We start from the raw sequence: 17,949 nt of genomic DNA, 5'->3' as shown, positions 1-17,949 counted from the left end.
GGGACAGAAGGAGAGGGAGAGAGAATCTTAACTAGGCTCTACGCTCAGCACAGCCCAACGCAGGGCTCAATCTCACAACCCTGAGATCATGACCTGAGCTGAAATCAAGAGTCAGATGCTCCACCTACTGAGCCACCCAGGCACCTCTGGATATGATTTCTGAATTCATACATATGGATGCATGGTTTGACATTAAGTATAATCACTATGTATATAAGTATTTGTTCTCTATCATTTTATGTGTCCTTTTTGTTTGTCAGCATAATCCTTATGCATACTTACCATTCTTACTAACCATATAATACTGTTTCCAGTTGCTCACTGGTAATTAGACTGTTTCCAGTTTCTTTCCCTTTCTCATTGTCTTTCTTGGTTTAGTACTTTAATAACATTATTCTGTCTTTGTCACAGCCTTTATTTTTCTTTTTTGTTATATTGTTAAATTAATTTTCAGTATGAGATTACTAGATTAGAGATTGTAATTGGTTTTAAGACTCTTGTTATATGTAGCTAAATTGCTTGCTAAAAAGATTGAACCAATTTTTATTGTGCAACCAGCAATGCATAAATGTATCCCTGAAGGATCATCAACCTTGGGTTTTCATTTTTCTTTTATTTTGCAAATAAGTATAACATAGTACTCTAATAGTTGTTTTAATTTGTATTTTATAATTAGTAATGAGGTTGATTTTTTCCCCACATGTTGGTTTGCTATTTTCATTTCTTCTAGTGTAAACTATCTTTCCCTTTGACAGGCACTCTGGTGGTTAAGAATGTGTCTCCAGGAGCCAGAATTTGGGCGTTTTGAATCCTGGCTTTGTTACTTCCTAGTTAGTGCCGTGAGCATACTATTTAGCCTGTTTTGTCTTAATTTTCTTATTTATAGAATAAACATTACAATAATAATTACTTTGTTGAGTTGCATTATGGATTAAATGATTTAATACATTTAAAGCATTTACAGCACTTTCTGGCATGGATTTTGCCATTTGTCCATGTAGAGATTTTTTTTAATAAACTATATATTCTAGATACTAAAGTTTTAAATCACATACTTACAAAAAGATACCTTTGTGGGTTTTTTTCCATTTAATTTCTGTTGCAAGTAAGTCCAACATTTTTATATTATTCTACTTTACTTTTTTATTTGCTTTGATTTTCTTAGTAGTTAAAAGGGTATCCACTGGGGTGCCTGCATGGTTTAGTTGGCTAAGCATCCAGCTCTTGATCTCAGCTCAGGTCTTGATCTCAAGGTCCTGAGTTCAAGCTTCTTGCTGAGCTCCACACTGTATCCACCAAAAAAGCAAGGTGTAGAACATTTTGTATACAGGGTTCCCAATTGTAGTTTTTAGTTTTTCTTCTAGAAGTATAAAGGCTCCACATAGAATATTTAATATTGTAAACCTATAACAGTTGGTTGCTATTAGGAAGGGGTCTGGGGCTCTGCAACAAAAGAGATCCTTTAAAATGTACACCTTTTGTACTTTTAAATTATTTTAACCCTGTGCAAGTACTTTTTCATTAAAGAAAAAAACATGGTTGATTAAACAAATAAAAGGGTCTCTCCTCTGAGGTATATTTAAAAAGCATCTACTTCATACCTCTGTGTGAACTGGGAATATTAGGAAATACAGAAGAATGAAGACATAAACCCTGTTCTTTTTTTTAAATTTAATTTAATTTTATTATGCTATGTTAGTCACCATACATCATTAGTTTTTTGATGTAGTGATCACGTTCTTAAAAGTTTGTTTACATTTGTAGCCCAACTATTTGCATTCAAAATTGGAGGTGGCTAATAAAAATACATAATAATAAAATATAAAAATGAAAAAAGAGGCATGAGCTTGAGCTTTCTGTCAGGGCTGCCCTCTGCACAACTTCTAGGAGCACCAGTCTCAGAATTAGTGTGAATTCCACTTGTTGGAGCACAATCTGGGAAGTTCTTGGCACTAAAGTAAAAAGAAATACAAGTGGTTTCCAGTGCCCTGCTGTCTGGGAAGAAAAAACATGCTTTTTCTTCCAGAGAGACAAAGGTTTCCTTGTTTGGTAACTGAAAGAAGTGTCTTAGTTGGGTTTTATGTAGAGATAATTTAGTATATAGTGAACAGAATGTACTTGATAATAATAGTATCAAGTAAGAATATTGATTATAATAGTAACAATTGTAGTGTCTCTCAAAGTAAACCTCAAGAACTTGCTTCCAAAGTACAGCTCATTCAAATCAGCTTTACTAGGTAGGAACCAAAATGGTGTACATATACAGTTCTCTGCTGTATTCACAAGATTATAATCCAATTATGTTACCAAAAGATATATAAAGCAACAAGAAAACAGTTAAGACCATATATAAGCAAACTTACTGTTTTATTTTGCACACTGTATACATTAATTTCATTAAAATTTCATCATGGATTGAAGTTAGTCCAGAAAAACCCAGGAAGAGGATCTTAGTATTATTTTAGCAGGAATACTTTGCTATTAAAAATTTTTTTAAGATTATTTATTTGAGGGAGAGAGAGCACAGGTGGGCAGGGGGCAGAGGGAGAGGAAGAAGCAGACTCCTCACTGAGCAGGGAGCCCTACATGGGGCTCAGTCCCAGGACCCCGAGATCATGACCTGAGCCGAAGGCAAACATTGAACTAACTGAGCCACCCAGGTGCCCCTGCTATTAAAATTTCTTAGTTGATAAATAATAGTACTATTCTTTGTATGGCCTCATACAGAAAGCAGTTATGAAAACATTTTATTTTTCAGAAATATACACAAAGCAATGGACGAAGGCCTTTTGGCATTTCTGCCTTAATTGTAGGTTTTGATGACGATGGTATCCCAAGATTATATCAGACTGATCCCTCTGGTACTTACCATGCTTGGAAGGTAAGTCTTGAATTTGTTAATATATTTTAGAAGTTGAATACATGTATTCACAGTAAATGTTTTATCACTTTCAGGGACATGACAAAAATTATGTTGCATTAAAGTATTGATGGTGGTACAAACTTTAACCTTTTAGCTAGTCAGCAACTATGATGATTTTTGATGGATAGAAAAACACTTTGGTTTATTTTTTTTTAAAGATTTTATTTATTTATTTGAGAGAAAGAATGAGAGAGAGAGAGCACATGAGTGGGGGGAGGGTCAGAGGGAGAAGCAGACTCCCTGCCGAGCAGGGAGCCCGACGCGGGACTCGATCCCGGGACTCCAGGATCATGACCTGAGCCGAAGGCAGTCGCTTAACCAACTGAGCCACCCAGGCGCCCTGGTTTATTTTTTTTTAAGATTTTATTTATTTATTTGACAGGGAGAGAGAGCACAAGCAGGGGGAGCAGCAGACAGAGAGAGAGGCAGGCTCCCTGAGGAGCAGACAGCCCGATGCAGGACTCAATTCCAGGACGCTGGGATCATGACCTGAGCCGAAGGCAGATGCTTAACCAACTGAGCCACCCAGGCACCCCAACACTTTGGTTTATTAATCAAAGGGTCTTTTCCTTACTTTGAAAAGATGTGACAAACCTAAGTATATATAAATGGCCAAATAAGAGATATATCCAATTCCTATTCATCATTCATTCTTCCAAATAAGTACTGCATCATACAGATACTTGCTTTGAGTAGAAATAGTCTTTGCTTTTAATATAGAATTAAATGAGCAATTAAACCCCATAGTGAAATATTGAACGCATTCTCTATTCTAAGAGAGTTAGAGTACCCCAAACTATGACTCTCTATTTATATGGCAGTACATTACAATTGTCTCTACATAATTCCTGAAATATAGTTTGTTTTCTGGGTAAGTTGTTATTCTTCTTTCATTACCCCAATACTTTGTTTAATGGTACATTCAAATCTAATACAAAAGCCTAGGGTCTAGGGAAACTAGTAGTAATTTCCAGAAACAAATTTTTGTATATTTTAATATATAAAAATAGAAGTACATTATAGAATCTAAATAATTTTTACTTTATTAAAAGTGTAAAGGGGTGCCTGGGTGGCTCGCCCTGCCAATTTAGGAATTAGAACCTTTAAACTAATACAATCCAAGAAGCAAAAATTTTATTAGTGGCTCATTAGGGGTTTAATGAGACAGCTATCCCTTGATTCCTAGGTTTGTGGCTATGAAAGAAATTAGTTACTGGCTCCCATGTCAGGGCACATACAGGATCTTGGCTCCTTAAGATGCTAGTGCTATAGCTGAGTCTTCAGTTGGCTATTCCCTGTTTTTATCAGGCTGGCTTCTTTAGGATCAGAGAACATTATAAGACCAGTGAATCCCATGGACATAAATGTATTCTCTCAGTTCCTCCTTGGTCATCAGTAATGTTTTGTAAGATACCATCATGGTGAAGAAAGCATTCAGCAAGTTCACAGAAGGTGGGGCATCTGGTACAGGGAAGGGAAACTCATATCCAGAGTCAGTTTCTCTTCCAGTGAGGGCATACAGATGCCCCTTCCATAACAGAAGAGTCTCAAGAAATCAGTTAGCCCAGGGGCGCCTGGGTGGCTCAGTCGTTAAGTGCCTGCCTTCGGCTCAGGTCATGATCCCAGGGTCCTGCTTCTTCCTCTCCCTCTGCCCCTCCCCCCCATCGTTTTCTCTCTCTCTCTCTCTTTCGCTCTCTATCTCAAATAAATAAATAAAATCTTAAAAAAAAAATCAGTTAGCCCAGTAGTTCTGGCAGTATCCAGACCAGTGGTGAGGGGACACCCTATTTGAAATATTTTTTTCTCTTAATATATTTTTATATTGCATAAAGTATTTTCTTTATGTGGAGTAACATGTTCTGGGGTTTGGCACATTATATTAAATTGAACTAATCAAAAATTCTCCTGCTATAACCATGTAGAAAGCTAGAATGATCATTAACATGTTTTTAATGCATAGCTGAACTCACAAAAAAGACACAAAATCCTAAGGGGCCAGAAATGAAGAAAGAATTGAGTACCAGAGTAGTAAGCATGTGAGTTAGTATCACTGTACTTAGGGATATCATAGTGTAGGATTCCGAAAGATAATTACAATCAAAAGTTACAAAGTAAAATATATTAACAATCCATAATTTAACAAATATTCAGTCTATGTGTATTTGAATTACATATCAAATACTGTTCTAGGTTTGGGGATATAGAGGTGACAAAAAAGTGTACAGATGGTGTATCTGTAATATAAGTCCGGGGGAGGGGCGGGGAGAGAACAAGGTTGGGAGGATAGAGTGTGATTGGTAGGTCAGGTAGTCAGGGAAAGCACCTTTGAAAAGGTGATATTTGAACAGAGGCCTGAAGAAAGTGAAGGAGCAGGCCAGGTAGTTATTTCTGTGGTATTCCGACCAGAGGAACCAATCAGGGCAAAATTCCAAGGTGGCAGTATGTTCCATATCTATGACTGCACTGTGGTGAATCCAGAAAGACCTGAGCCAAAGGCAGACGCTTAACGGATTGAGCCACCTAGGTACCCCATTAATTTTTGTTCTGTGTATCTTTAAGATATTCAGAGATTTATCTGTGAGATATTGTTTTTGGCTCCTAACAACAGAGATGTGAGGGATGAGTAACAGAGGTAGGAGGGGGCTAGATCTTGTAGAGTCTGAAGGCCATGGATAGGACTTGGATATTAAAGACAGTGATGTAGGGGCGCCTGGGTGGCTCAGTCAGTTAAGCATCTGTCTGCCTTTGGCTCAGGTCATGATCCCAGGGTCCTGAGATTGAGCCCCACATCAGGCTCCCTGGTCAGTGGGGAGTCTGCTTCTCTCTCTGCCTCCCCCTCCCATGCCCACCTTCGCTTGTGCTCTCTCAAATAAATAAATAAAATCTTAAAAAATAATAATAAAAATAAGGAGAGTGATGTAGAAAGCCATTTGCGGTTTTGGCATATTAGAGTAATATGATCTGACTCATATTTTTAAAGGATCTGTGTGGCTGCTGTAGTGAGAATAGATTGTACGGTAGAATAGAAGCAGGCAAACAAGTTGAGAGGCTGTGTCCAATAATAATCCAGGCAAGACCTGATATAGATCAGGAGTATTGGACCAGTGGAAGGTGGGGAAGGATCCAGCATAGTCTGTGAAGAAGGAGAACCCAGAGAGGGGTATCCTGGATCACAAGTGAAAATGGTATCCCAAGAAGAGTTGATCAGCTGAGCCAGAGCCACTCATGGGTCAGGTAAAAGTGAAATGATTAGATATGGCAATGGGCAGGTCATGGCTGACCTTGATAAGAATATCTCTTAGTGATGAGAGCCTGAATGGAGTGGATTTAAAAGAGATAGGAAAGATCAAGAATCATCAGGCTTTTATACTTTCTGTAGAAGACCACACAAAGGATATAACTATTATATTACTCATCAGCCAAGAAATTCTAATAGTAAAGTATTCCTGCCAAAATGATCTTCATTATCAATTTTTAATCTTTTTTTAAAAAATATTTTATTTATTTATTTATTTGAGAGAGAGAGAGCACGAGCCGGGGGTAGGGGCAGAGGGAGAGGGAGTAGCGGCAGGGAGTCCTGTGCTATCCCAGGACCCTGAGATCATGACCTGAGCCAAAGGCAGACACTTAACAGATTGAGCCACCCAGGTGCCCCATCAATTTTTGTTCTGTATATCTTTAAGATATACAAAGATTTATCTGTGAGGTATTGTTTTTGGCTTCTAACAACAGAGATGTGATGATTCTTAACACATAATAATTTATTTTTCTCATAAAATGAGAAGTTTGAAGGTAGAGAGTTGCTGTTATTTGTCTCTTTTATTATCTTAGTCTTTGCCCATGCTCTCAAAGTGGCTGCTAGATCTCCAGCCAACCTGTCTGCATTCCAGGCAGCAAAGGTTTCTACAAGTTCTACCCATTTATGTCCACCTGTATATTCCTATTGGTAACTAAGGCTAGGAAATGACACTTTTCAGCAGGCACATTGCCTAGAGTTCTATCAGAAAGGAAGAATGGATATTGGGGTTGGCTGCCAATAATCTTTGCCATAGAGAATTATCATTAATCATTACAGGCAGGCAGGAAAAAAACATCGCAAAACTTAAAGAGTCTGTTCAAGTGGGCTGGGGTGGGTGATGGATTTGGAGGAAGGATGGGTGATATAAGCGTGGCAAGAAGATTTTAGGAAACCAGCCAAGTAGGTAAGAATTAAAGAATTTTTATATCACCAATTAGAAGAATTGGACAGGAAAGTCACCAGGAATTTATAAGGTAACCTTCTAAGGGCTCAGTGGGATTTTTGGATAAACCCCTACCTTATATTCTTCCTCTCTGGGCAACAACTAGTTACCCCCAAAAAACTAGTAACAATACTTCAAAGTCATACCAGTTTGAAGTCTTTACTTTTGATCTTAGTGAAATTTCAAAGCCACAAAATTTAAAGTTTCACAGCTGTTTTTTTAATCCTCTGAAATATAAAGGAATAGAGAAAGTTCTATGAAGTAAAAATAATCTTCTGCTAACTAGAACAATATCCTGTCATGCAGTACAAAAGGTATGCCTTCATGCTCACTTCCTAACGTTTCTTTTGCGATCTCTTTCCTATAATCATGATACGAACTATAACCAGTTAGAGCTGAGACATTCCCTCATTCAGTGCCGGGATCCTTGAGTGAGAGGATGGGCCTTTCTCCTGGTTCCTTCCTCTCTCTAAGGTCATCACAACCAAGGGGCACTCAGCAGCATCGTGTATAGAGTTCAGAGTTCGGAGTGTCAATTCAGACTACTTGGTTTCAAAGCTCAGCTCTTCTACTTACCCCTCTGTGATCTTGGGCAAGATTATTTAAGACACTGGTTCACAAATAGGGGTGATTTTGTACCCCCTAAGAAACATTTGGCACTATCTAGAGACATGTTTGGTTGTCACAACTGGGGCGGGGGATGCTACTAGCATCTAGTGGATAGAGGCCGCTAAACATCCTACAATGCACAGGACGTGCACAAAAATTATTCAGCTCAAAATGTTAATAGTGCTGAGGTTAAGAAGGCTTGTTTTAACCTTTCCAAGCCCCCATTTCTTCATTCATGAGTTGGGGTTTGTAATAGTAACTATTCAATATTTTTGTGATGGCTAAAGGAAATAATCCATGTAAAATGCATAGCATAGTGCCTGGAACATAAGTGCTCTGTTATATAAGAACTACTGTTATCATCCTCATTATCTTCAGTAATAATTGCCTAGATATTTAGACTGAATTAAAAGAACATGCCGTATACCACCTGTGGCTATGCCGCCGGGGCAATCATTTGCCTCTTTCCTTCATCTGATGAAAATGTCTAAAGAACAAAGAAAAATGGGGAACAGAACAGAAGAATCTTTTCTCGCTTATAGAATCAAAGATAATGAATCAATAATTAGGTGACCACTTTCTTCTAAGTTCTAAGAAAATGACGCACACAGTCCTGTTCATGCAAACAGCTTTCTTCTCCAGGTTGATGTCCTTTTTACCCTTTTTTCTTTCTTCCTTTGGTACTATATTGCAAAGTCCTACCTCCTTTCCTCTCTACTTCTTTTGAATTTCAACCCTTTCAGTCTTTCCTGGTTATCAAGGACTTGGGAGCCATTAAAGTAGTAGAAGGCATTGACCAGGATGAGGCTTTGGTATTTCTGAAGATAAGTCATGCCACCATTATGGGTTATTCACATAGTAACAAAATGAGCTGCTGAAATGTTTGCTAAGTTTTCAAAACTACAATTTTTATTTAGTAATTATACTAAGAAATACCTCAGTAAACTCTAAACTTCACTGAGTAACCATAAATTCATTCATATTGCAACGATATTAATAATTGTCTTTTATTTTTCAAGGCAAATGCAATAGGCCGAAGTGCTAAAACTGTCCGAGAATTTCTAGAAAAGAATTACACAGATGATGCTATAGCAAATGACAGTGAGGCTATCAAATTAGCAATAAGAGCTTTGCTAGAAGTAAGTGATCTAATAAAGCATAATCAGAAGAACACGGGGAGAGAGGATTTGTTTTTATCTATTTCCTTACTAAAAATAAAATTTGCTGAAATAATTTTAATATTGTGCTCGTTCTACATTAGGTTGTCCAATCTGGTGGAAAAAACATTGAACTTGCTATAATAAGAAGAAACCAGTCTTTGAAAGTAAGTCATTAACCAAAGAGGAAAAAACATCCATAATATTATTTGACAACAGTTGAATCTTGTCAAAATGTTCACACCTGTGAATCTTCATTAAAAGCCTGAAACCCCCATTGCGTCCACTGACATTATGATGACATCTGTTTTGTTTCTGTAGGCTAATGTTCACTAATTTCTGTGTGCTTATTGCAAGCAGTTACCTATCCCTGGTCCTTTGTGAAGACTTAGAGGAGCTGAGATTTATATGTAGGCTTACCCCATTTAGTATATATTCTTCTAAGTAGGAACCCCTACTGAATCAGTCATATATGGGATTAGTATAATATATTATTTATGGAGATTTATTTCTGAGCCCCACATACAAGCGTACCTTGGAGATATTGAGGATTCAGTTCCAACCACCGCTATTAAGGCAATATTGCAATAAAGCAAGTCAAATGAATTTTTAGGTTTCCCACTGCATATAAAATTTATGTTTACACTATACTGTAGTCTCTTAAGTGTGAATTATGTCTAAAAAAACAATGTACATATCTTAATTTAAAAATACAGTGCTGGGGGCACCTGGGTGGCTCAGTCAGTCGTTAAGCCTCTGCCTTCGGCTCGGGTCATGATCCTGGGGTCCTAGGATCGAGCCCCGCATCGGGCTCCCTACTCCACGGGAAGCCTGCTTCTCCTTCTCCCACTCCCCCTGCTTGTGTTCGCTCTCTCGCTGTGTGTCTCTCTGTTAAATAAATAAATAAAATCTTTAAAAAAATTAAAAATTCAAAAAAAAATACAGTGCTGGGACACCTGGGTGGCTCAGTCATTAAGCGTCTGCCTTTGGCTCAGGCCATGATCCCAGGGTCCTGAGATTGAGCCCCGCATCTGGTTCCCTGCTCCACAGGAAGCCTGCTTCTCCCTCTCCCATTCTCCCTGCTTGTGTTCCCCCTCTCGCTGTGTCTTTCTCTGTCAAATAAATAAAATCTTTAAAATAAATAAATAAATAGATAAATAAATAAAAATACAGTGCTAAAAAATGCTAGCCAGCATTTGAGCGGTAAGTCATAATTACTGATCACAGACCACCATAACAAATATAATGAAAAAATTTGAAATATTCCAAGAATTACCAAACTGTGACACAGATACAAAGTAAGCAAATGTTGATGGAAAAATAGTGCCAATATACTTGCTCAACATAGGGTTGCCACAGACGTTCAATTTGTAAAAAGCACAGGGGCGCCTTGCTGGCTGAGTAGGGAGAGCATGCAACTCTTGATCTCGGGGTCGTGAGCTCAAGCCCCATGTTGGGCATAGAGCTTACTTAAAAAAACAACAACAACAAAAACCCCCAGCAATTCATTTAAAAATGCAGTATCTGCAAAGCACAATTAAAACAAGGTATTCCTATAGAGAGCGTTTCATCTCCCTATCTTTCTACTTCTGAAATCGAGATATGCTTCCAGCCAGTGTCGTTCAGCTATCATGGGTGTAATTATTGGGCCTCCAGGCTTCTGACATAGTATTATCCTTCATTATGTCAAAAAACCTCCACCACTTCTTTGCTTACTGGTTTTTATCTATTTTCTCTACTTCTCACTTAAAAGTGCCTTGAGGGGCACCTGGGTGGCTCAGTCGGTTGAGCGTCTGCCTTCAGCCCAGGTCATGATCTCAGGGTCCTCGGATCAAGCCCCGCATCGGGCTCCCTGCTCAGCGGGGAGTCTGCTTCTCCCTCTCACTCTCCCTCTGTGCTCAGTCTCTCTCTTGCTCTCTCTCAAATAAATAAATAAAAACCTTTAAAAAAAAAAAGTCCCTTGAGCCTCTGTAAGATTTAAATTGTAATAGTAGTGTGATAACCTTTCCGTATTTCTTTGTGGCAAGCCTGGCATTTTTGTGTACCCTTTGTTAGTCATTATGGGTTCAAACTGCTGAACCACAAAATAAATCATCCAGAGTATTGTGATGGAGGATTCATTGGCTAAAGAACATCTGAAATGTGGCTCACTATTGTTCCTCAGGTAGAACTGTACACAGTGCAGTTCACCAGCTCTCTAGCTGAGGGTGTAAAAAGCACTTAAAGCATGGGAAACTCTATGAAAAGTATACTAAAAAGGATTATTTTACATACATATTTGTTTTGAAGGAAATATTTCAAGAGGAAATAGTGTTAAAACCGGTGTTAGATGCAGCAGTGGGGTTTTTGTTTTTTGAGTTGTGTTGTTGTACTGTTTTGACACCACATTCCCACCTTTTGTTAGCCAACCAATAGATGGGGGTATGAGGAATAAGAGAAATGGGGAGAGAGGTATAGGTTGTGCCCCCGCACAGGCCCCACAAAAGTAACCATGGTGCTGAGCACAGTGTGTGGAGATGAGAACTGGGCCGTGTTGTCACCCCTGCTGTCAAGGGTCTCAGGACAGACATGCCAACAAGGGCACAAAACCACCAAAGCCAGGGTCACCTCTCCAACTCTAGCACATACATATACACCCACATGGATAGACACACGCAGTCGTGTGATGTGTGGTAGGATGGCACGTGCACTGGCAACAAAGTTAGACTGTCCTCCCACATGCTGTTTCAGGATATGCTGTGTGGCAAATAGGGCATGGCCTCTGGAATTGGATAGACCTGGGTTTAAGTTCAGAGTTAGAAAGACCTAAGTTCCAGCAGATTGATATGTTTAATAGTATGACCTTGAGCTAGTTGCTCCCATCTTTAATTTTAAATATAATAAAATTGATTTATACAAAACAAAAGCTATTTTTGCTTTACACTTCGTGAGGGAGTTGTAAACAAAGCAGTGTTAAGTCGTCTTTTCCCTACCTCTTTGGCTATTCTAATGGCTGATAAAATAGGCAAATCCTATCAGAGAATCACATAGTGGGGTGGAGAGGGGGAGTTCAGTAATGAGTTACTTGCTCATGAATAGAATAAGCCTGCATTAAAATATTTTCAGAGTTATATGCAGATAGAGGGTATGTAATGCAATTATAACACTTTGCCCTACTTTTTTAGCACAATGATAGTGGAAGTATAATAGAGCTCAGATTTTGTCCATATTTGTTACAAGTATTTTGCTTATATATATTTCATTATATATTGGAAGATATAAAATTAAAGTTTTTTTAAGATATTTATTTATTTATTTATTTATTTATTTATTTATTTATTTGACAGAGAGAGACACAGTGAGAGAGGGAACACAAGCAGGGGGAGTGGGAGAGGGAGAAGCAGGCTTCCGGAGGAGCAGGGAGCCCGACGCAGGGCTCAATCCCAGGATCCTGGGATCATGACCTGAGCCGAAGGCAGGCGCTTAACGACTGAGCCACCAAGTCTTAACTTTAAAGTTTAAAGAGAAAATATAAATGTATAAAATATAAGTGGTTCCTTCATATTGGAAATATTCAGAAATTACTGGCATAATTGAAATTTGCTTTTTAAAATATTTTCTTTTCAGATGTTTAGTGCCAGGGAAATTGAATTACAAGTAACTGAAATAGAAAAGGAAAAGGAAGAAGCAGAGAAGAAAAAATCCAAGAAGACTACCTAATTCTTAGGAAGAACATTAAGAGCCTGTAATGTTTTGTTGTACTCCTTAGAATTATTTAGTGAAGTTTTAAAGGAATAAGTTGGTTTGCAGCATTACATTTAGTAGTTATGTGCTGTTTTGAGAATGCCACATTTGTGGCTGTCTTCAGGCTGCTACATGGACAAACGTATCTTAGTATGAAGATTTTCTTTGAAAAGAAATTTCAGTAATTGTTGAAAGCAATCATAATTCCACATAAGCCTGAGACTATACTTAATAACTTGTCTAATGTGTTACTTTTCTTCATCTGTGTAAATTTAAGAAAATTAATAATTTGTAAAAAAATTTTTAAATAAAATTAGTAATTTGTTGATGTTTGAGTATTGACTGTCAGGTAAAGAGATAGCTATTACAAAATAAACTGAATCTTGAGTTGTACTTCTAAGATGAATGATAAAAACATCCTTGTATTGATGAATTGCCAAAATTTTATCAGAGCCTTCTTCATTTTTAAACATTTATCATATTTATTTTACCTTTGTCATTTTTTCAGTTGCAGTATATTATTTTTTCATGGAACAAATATTAAAGACCTAATCTAAATAGGCAGTTAAAGTATGGTAAGAGCTTATAAGGGCATCCAAATAGGGTACTATATATAGGAAAACAAGGAGAGAAATGAGTACGTAAAATTCTTAGTTTCCATTTTTATTTTATCTTAAGAGTGTCCAGTGTGTTAGGTTTGTCACATGTTCCCTTGGCTGTTCCCTTGGCTTACTATGTGCTTAGCATTGAACTAGGCTTATTGGGAGTAATAAAAGAAATATAAAAAGTGATCCCTGTCCACAGAAAGGGCCTACAAAAAGAATGTGCTTAATCCCTGTAATGAGGTTATATTTTTGAAGACAAAGGATAAATAGGCATCAAAACAAAAGCCTATCTATCTTACTACTTTAGAGCCTTGGTTTTTTTTTTTTTCTCTTTTTTTAATGTTCTTTCTGAAAACGAGAAGGAGAGAGGTTGAGTTTTTGCAGAGGAATGAAAAGCTCAGGTAGATAGTAAAGAAAAGAATCAGCTTGGATAAATAGCTATCATAAGAAGATCTAAGCCATTGGTGGTTGTAGTACTCTGAGGCAAGGGGAAAGTAAAAAGCAGAGTCAGAATTTTAAGAGATACAAAGACCTTAACAAGGCCACCTCACTGGTATTCATCTTGTACCAAATTCCTGTGTCCTGCTGCTGGTGCATTTCACTTCCTCAGACAGAAAGACTGCAGAGCATTTTCTAGGGCAGAGGGACAATCTATGCCACTCTGACTTATGCCCTGACTCCCTCTCTAGTTTCATTGGAACCACGGAATTTTGTGGCTTCCTATATGCTCCTCTTGTTTTGTTTTGTTTTGGTGTACTCTGATTCTTGACTTTGAGTCATACTATACCCTTCCTTTTTAAAACTTAGAATCAAAGACAAATACTTGTTCCCTGTCACTTCCTGGCCCCTCTTAACTTTCCAGAAGCAAAGGTGCATCCCAAGCAGAAGGCCTGTTAAACAAAATTTTATCACTTTTGAAAAAGAACCCCACAACTTTGATAATCAATCATCAGCTCCCACTGAAGGAATCTCTCAACACACACACATACCCAACATACAACATAAAGGTCAGGGTGTTCACATTACCCTACTGTCCTGCAGTGAGCCCACTGTGAATCCTTGATGGTCTTGATACAATATTTCACAACAAATATTTGACGAATACTGAGTGTTTTAAGTGGCAGACACTGTTAGATGCTAGGGATATAGTGGTAAAGAGTAGACTCCGATTTGTCCTCATTACCATGTAGTGAAAAGCCAGGTAATTAAACCAAAATAATTATAATTACAATTGGGATTAATGCTGTGCAGCTCTGTGTCCGTTTTCCCTACTAAACTAGAAGTTCTTCAGGAAGGGAGGGCTGGGATTTACCTCTCTTTCTTCTTTTTTTCCATAGCTTGCCCATGGCTAAGACTCAGTACATGCCTGTTGAACTGTGTTAATTTGCAGACTTTGTTGCAAATACCAGACACTGGAGTGGGGAGAGGAATCATCTAATTTCTTACTTAGTGTAGAAGCCAATTTACTCATTTCTTTGTCCCTGGCTGAACATCACAGTAATGGGAAGACATCACATAGTCAATGAATGTATTGCAGGCAGAACCCCTGAAAGGATTCTAACCCTGGTGAAATAAAAATGGGAGGACTTCAGGAATAGAGGACTGTGTTAGTACGGCCCTGGGAAGCCTTTTAGAAGGTGCAGTAATTTGAAGTTAAATTCCCCAAACCACTCACGCCCAATTGAACATTCCCTTTGTGCCGGGTACCAGAAATGAACAAGATATGGTCCTTGTATTGAAGAGGTCATAGTGCCAAATAATTGAGCCCATTCTGACAAGTTATATGAATAATGAAAAGTGTATTTCCCTTATAATCTGTGAGTTTGTTTTTTTAAAGATTTTATTTGTCAGAGAGAAAGAGAACACAAGCAGGGGGAGCAGCAGGCAGAGGGACAAGCAGGCGCCCCACTGAGCAGGGAGCCCGACGTGGGACTCAATCCCAGGTCCCCGGGATCATGACCTGAGCCGAAGGCAGACCCTTAACCAACTGAGCCACTCAGGTGTCCCTAATCTGTGAATTTAATATGAAGCATGTTGCTGATGATTCTGGAGTAATTTATTTAAACCTTCCCTAGTAAATGTAGCACACAACCCCAGATCTTTTAAAAAGGAAATGAGATCGGGGGCGCCTGGGTGGCTCAGCTGGTTGAGCATCTGCCTTTGGCTCGGGTCATGATCCCGGGGTCCTGGGATCGAGCCCCGCATCGGGCTCCCTGCTTGGCAGGAAGCCTGCTTCTCCCTCTCCCACTCCCCCTGCTTGTGTTCCTGCTCTCACAATCTCTCTCTCTGTCAAATAAATAAATAAAATCTTAAAAAAAAAAAAAGGAAATGAGATCTATTTTGTGTGTTAAAAGCAAAAGAAGGTGGTAATATCTCTCATTGTCTCCCACTTTCTTCCTCCGATCTGAGGACAGGACAGCCTATACCTCTGGATGAATTTGGCTATAAATAGATAAAATGTTCAATGACTTCTCTGTACCACTGCTCAGCTCTGTGGATTCCATGCTTTCCACCTGGGGGGGGGCGGATAGGGACACATCATCCAAATGGTATGGTTGTAATTCCACCCCTTGTTTTTATTTAACAAGTACTCACATAATACTATATACGAGACACTTTTGAGTTCTTTACAAACATTAACTCATTTAATTCTCTTAACAACTCTCATGAGACACATATAATCGACGTCCATAGTGCTGATGCTTATAGTGCTTTGCCATCACAGCTGTCCATCAAAATGGACACATTTTCCCACATCCCTCCCCCACAAAGCTGTTTCATGACAGGATTGTATATATCTCATTGGTTTTATTCTTCCTGTAACAGGCATGAGGGTCTTGATTGTTTTGGCTCAATTGCTTTATATTACTTTGGAAATCTAAGTATTATTTTGAGCAGGTTTCACTGATCTGCACAATGCAATTTTTTGTTTAATGTAAGGTTTTAACCAAAACATACTCCAACATGTTTGCTATTTAAAATGTCATTTTTGCTTCTTTGAGAGAAAGTTCCCTGATACACAAGCACTTTGTTTTTTCTGCCTTATATCCTCAAGATGAGATCATCACAAACATTTGATTTTAGGAATCAGCTAAGCAACTTCACTTTACATCACTGGGTTATGGTTAACTACGCAGTCTGAAAAATCTCCCACTACAGGCATAGAAATGCTGGATGAAATCTAACAAACATCCTTTTAAATGCATAGCTGAGCTCACAAGGGAAATCCCTAGAGGCCAAAATCAGAAAGGGATCTGAAAATCAGAGAAGGCATTTTGATAGATGCTGGTGCTGCCCTGTGTGTACTGGCATAAGGAATAAAAGCACACTAAGAATCAAGCAACAGAGCGCCTAGAAACACATCCACCCTTACCGGGTACTTGGTTTAAGGCAGTATTGCGTATCAGTGTGCAAGGGATAAGTTCTTCAGTAAATGGTGACAGGACAACTAACCAGTTGTCCTGTCCAGTATCCATTTGAAAAGAAAATTGGACCTCTATGTCATTCTATTAAAATCAATTCCAGACTAATTAAAGACCTAAACATAAAAGATAAAACTTTTAGAAGACAATACAGGGAAATATCTCTAAGACCTTGGCGGTATAAGCATAGATTTTCTAAACAACATACAAAAAGTGCTAACACTTAAGGAAAAGATTGATAATTCAGCTACCTGAAAATATAAGCTCCTCTACACCAAAAGATAAAGAAGGTGAAAAGACAGGCCAAAAATGAGAGAAGACATTTGTAATACATACAACTGATAAAAGCTATGTGTCTGGAATTTATAAAGAACTTTTGATTCAAAGGAATGAAAATACAATAAATCAGAAAAATGGGTGGAGCCTGCTTAAGATTCTCTCCATCTTCCTCTGCCCCTCCCCACACCCCCTCTCATGCACACACCCTCTCTCTATAAAAAAAAAAATTAAGAGTTTATTTGAGAGAGACAGAGAGGGAGAGAGAGCAGGGGGAGGGGCAGAGGGAGAGAGAGAATCTGAAGCAGACTCCACACCGAGCACAGAGCCAGACATGGGGCTTGATCCCACCACCCTGAGATCATGACCTGAGCCAAAATCAAGAGTCAGCCGCTTAACTGACTGAGCCCCCCAAGCGCCCTTCAATTTTTTTAAAAAAATAACTATGGTGAGACACTATTTTACAGCCATCAGACTGGCAAAAATTAAAAATAACTATATAAAAACAATACTGTATAAAATGCTGGTGAGCATCTGGAGCCACAAGAACTCTTATCTTCTACGGCTATCAGGACTGTAGACTAGGCCAGATACACTGGGCAGCAAGTTAGTGAGATCTAGTAATGTCAAAGAGGCATGTGCCCTTTAGCCAGCAATGCTACTCTAAGGCATACAAGCCTACAGAAATTCTAGCATATGTGCATAAAAATAATCATATGTTGTTTGTGATAGCAACATATATATACATATATATATGAAGAAACCTAATGTTCATCAACAAATGAATGAATAAATTATGATGTATTCATACGGTAGCATACCATACAGCAGGGGAAAAGTCACTATAGCTACATGCATCAATATGGATAGACCTCAAAAACATCACATTGAGCAAAAATGAAAGCCGATTGTGAGAAAAGATACACAACATAATGTTTATAGAAAGCCTCAAGACTTACAAAGCGAAATATAGTGTTTAAAAGATATAACGTT

At 38.3% G+C, this 17,949-nt stretch overlaps 1 protein-coding gene across 2 annotated transcripts in view; it reads left to right on the top strand.

The window, feature by feature from the left end:
• The window catches only part of PSMA8 (proteasome 20S subunit alpha 8), a 41,790-nt gene extending 28,809 nt beyond the window's left edge, over positions 1-12,981 (top strand). Inside the window, exons 4-7 of one of the 2 annotated variants that reach the window (XM_025886741.2) lie at positions 2,759-2,881; positions 8,793-8,912; positions 9,035-9,097; positions 12,537-12,981. In XM_025886741.2, the coding sequence (XP_025742526.1) occupies positions 2,759-2,881; positions 8,793-8,912; positions 9,035-9,097; positions 12,537-12,629 (399 nt within the window). In that variant the 3' untranslated portion in view covers positions 12,630-12,981. The remainder of the gene's footprint in view (positions 1-2,758; positions 2,882-8,792; positions 8,913-9,034; positions 9,098-12,536) is intronic. The other variant, XM_025886742.2, reaches the window with a different exon arrangement.
• Positions 12,982-17,949: the final 4,968 nt, after the last annotated feature.

This window comes from Callorhinus ursinus, unplaced genomic scaffold, assembly GCF_003265705.2.
Source record: "Callorhinus ursinus isolate GAN/ISIS: 27379988/994484 unplaced genomic scaffold, GSC_fseal_2.0 scaffold11, whole genome shotgun sequence".
Taxonomy (NCBI): Eukaryota; Metazoa; Chordata; class Mammalia; order Carnivora; family Otariidae; genus Callorhinus; species Callorhinus ursinus.
Note: the sequence above shows the minus strand (reverse complement) of the source record. Positions and strands in the feature narration are given on the sequence as shown.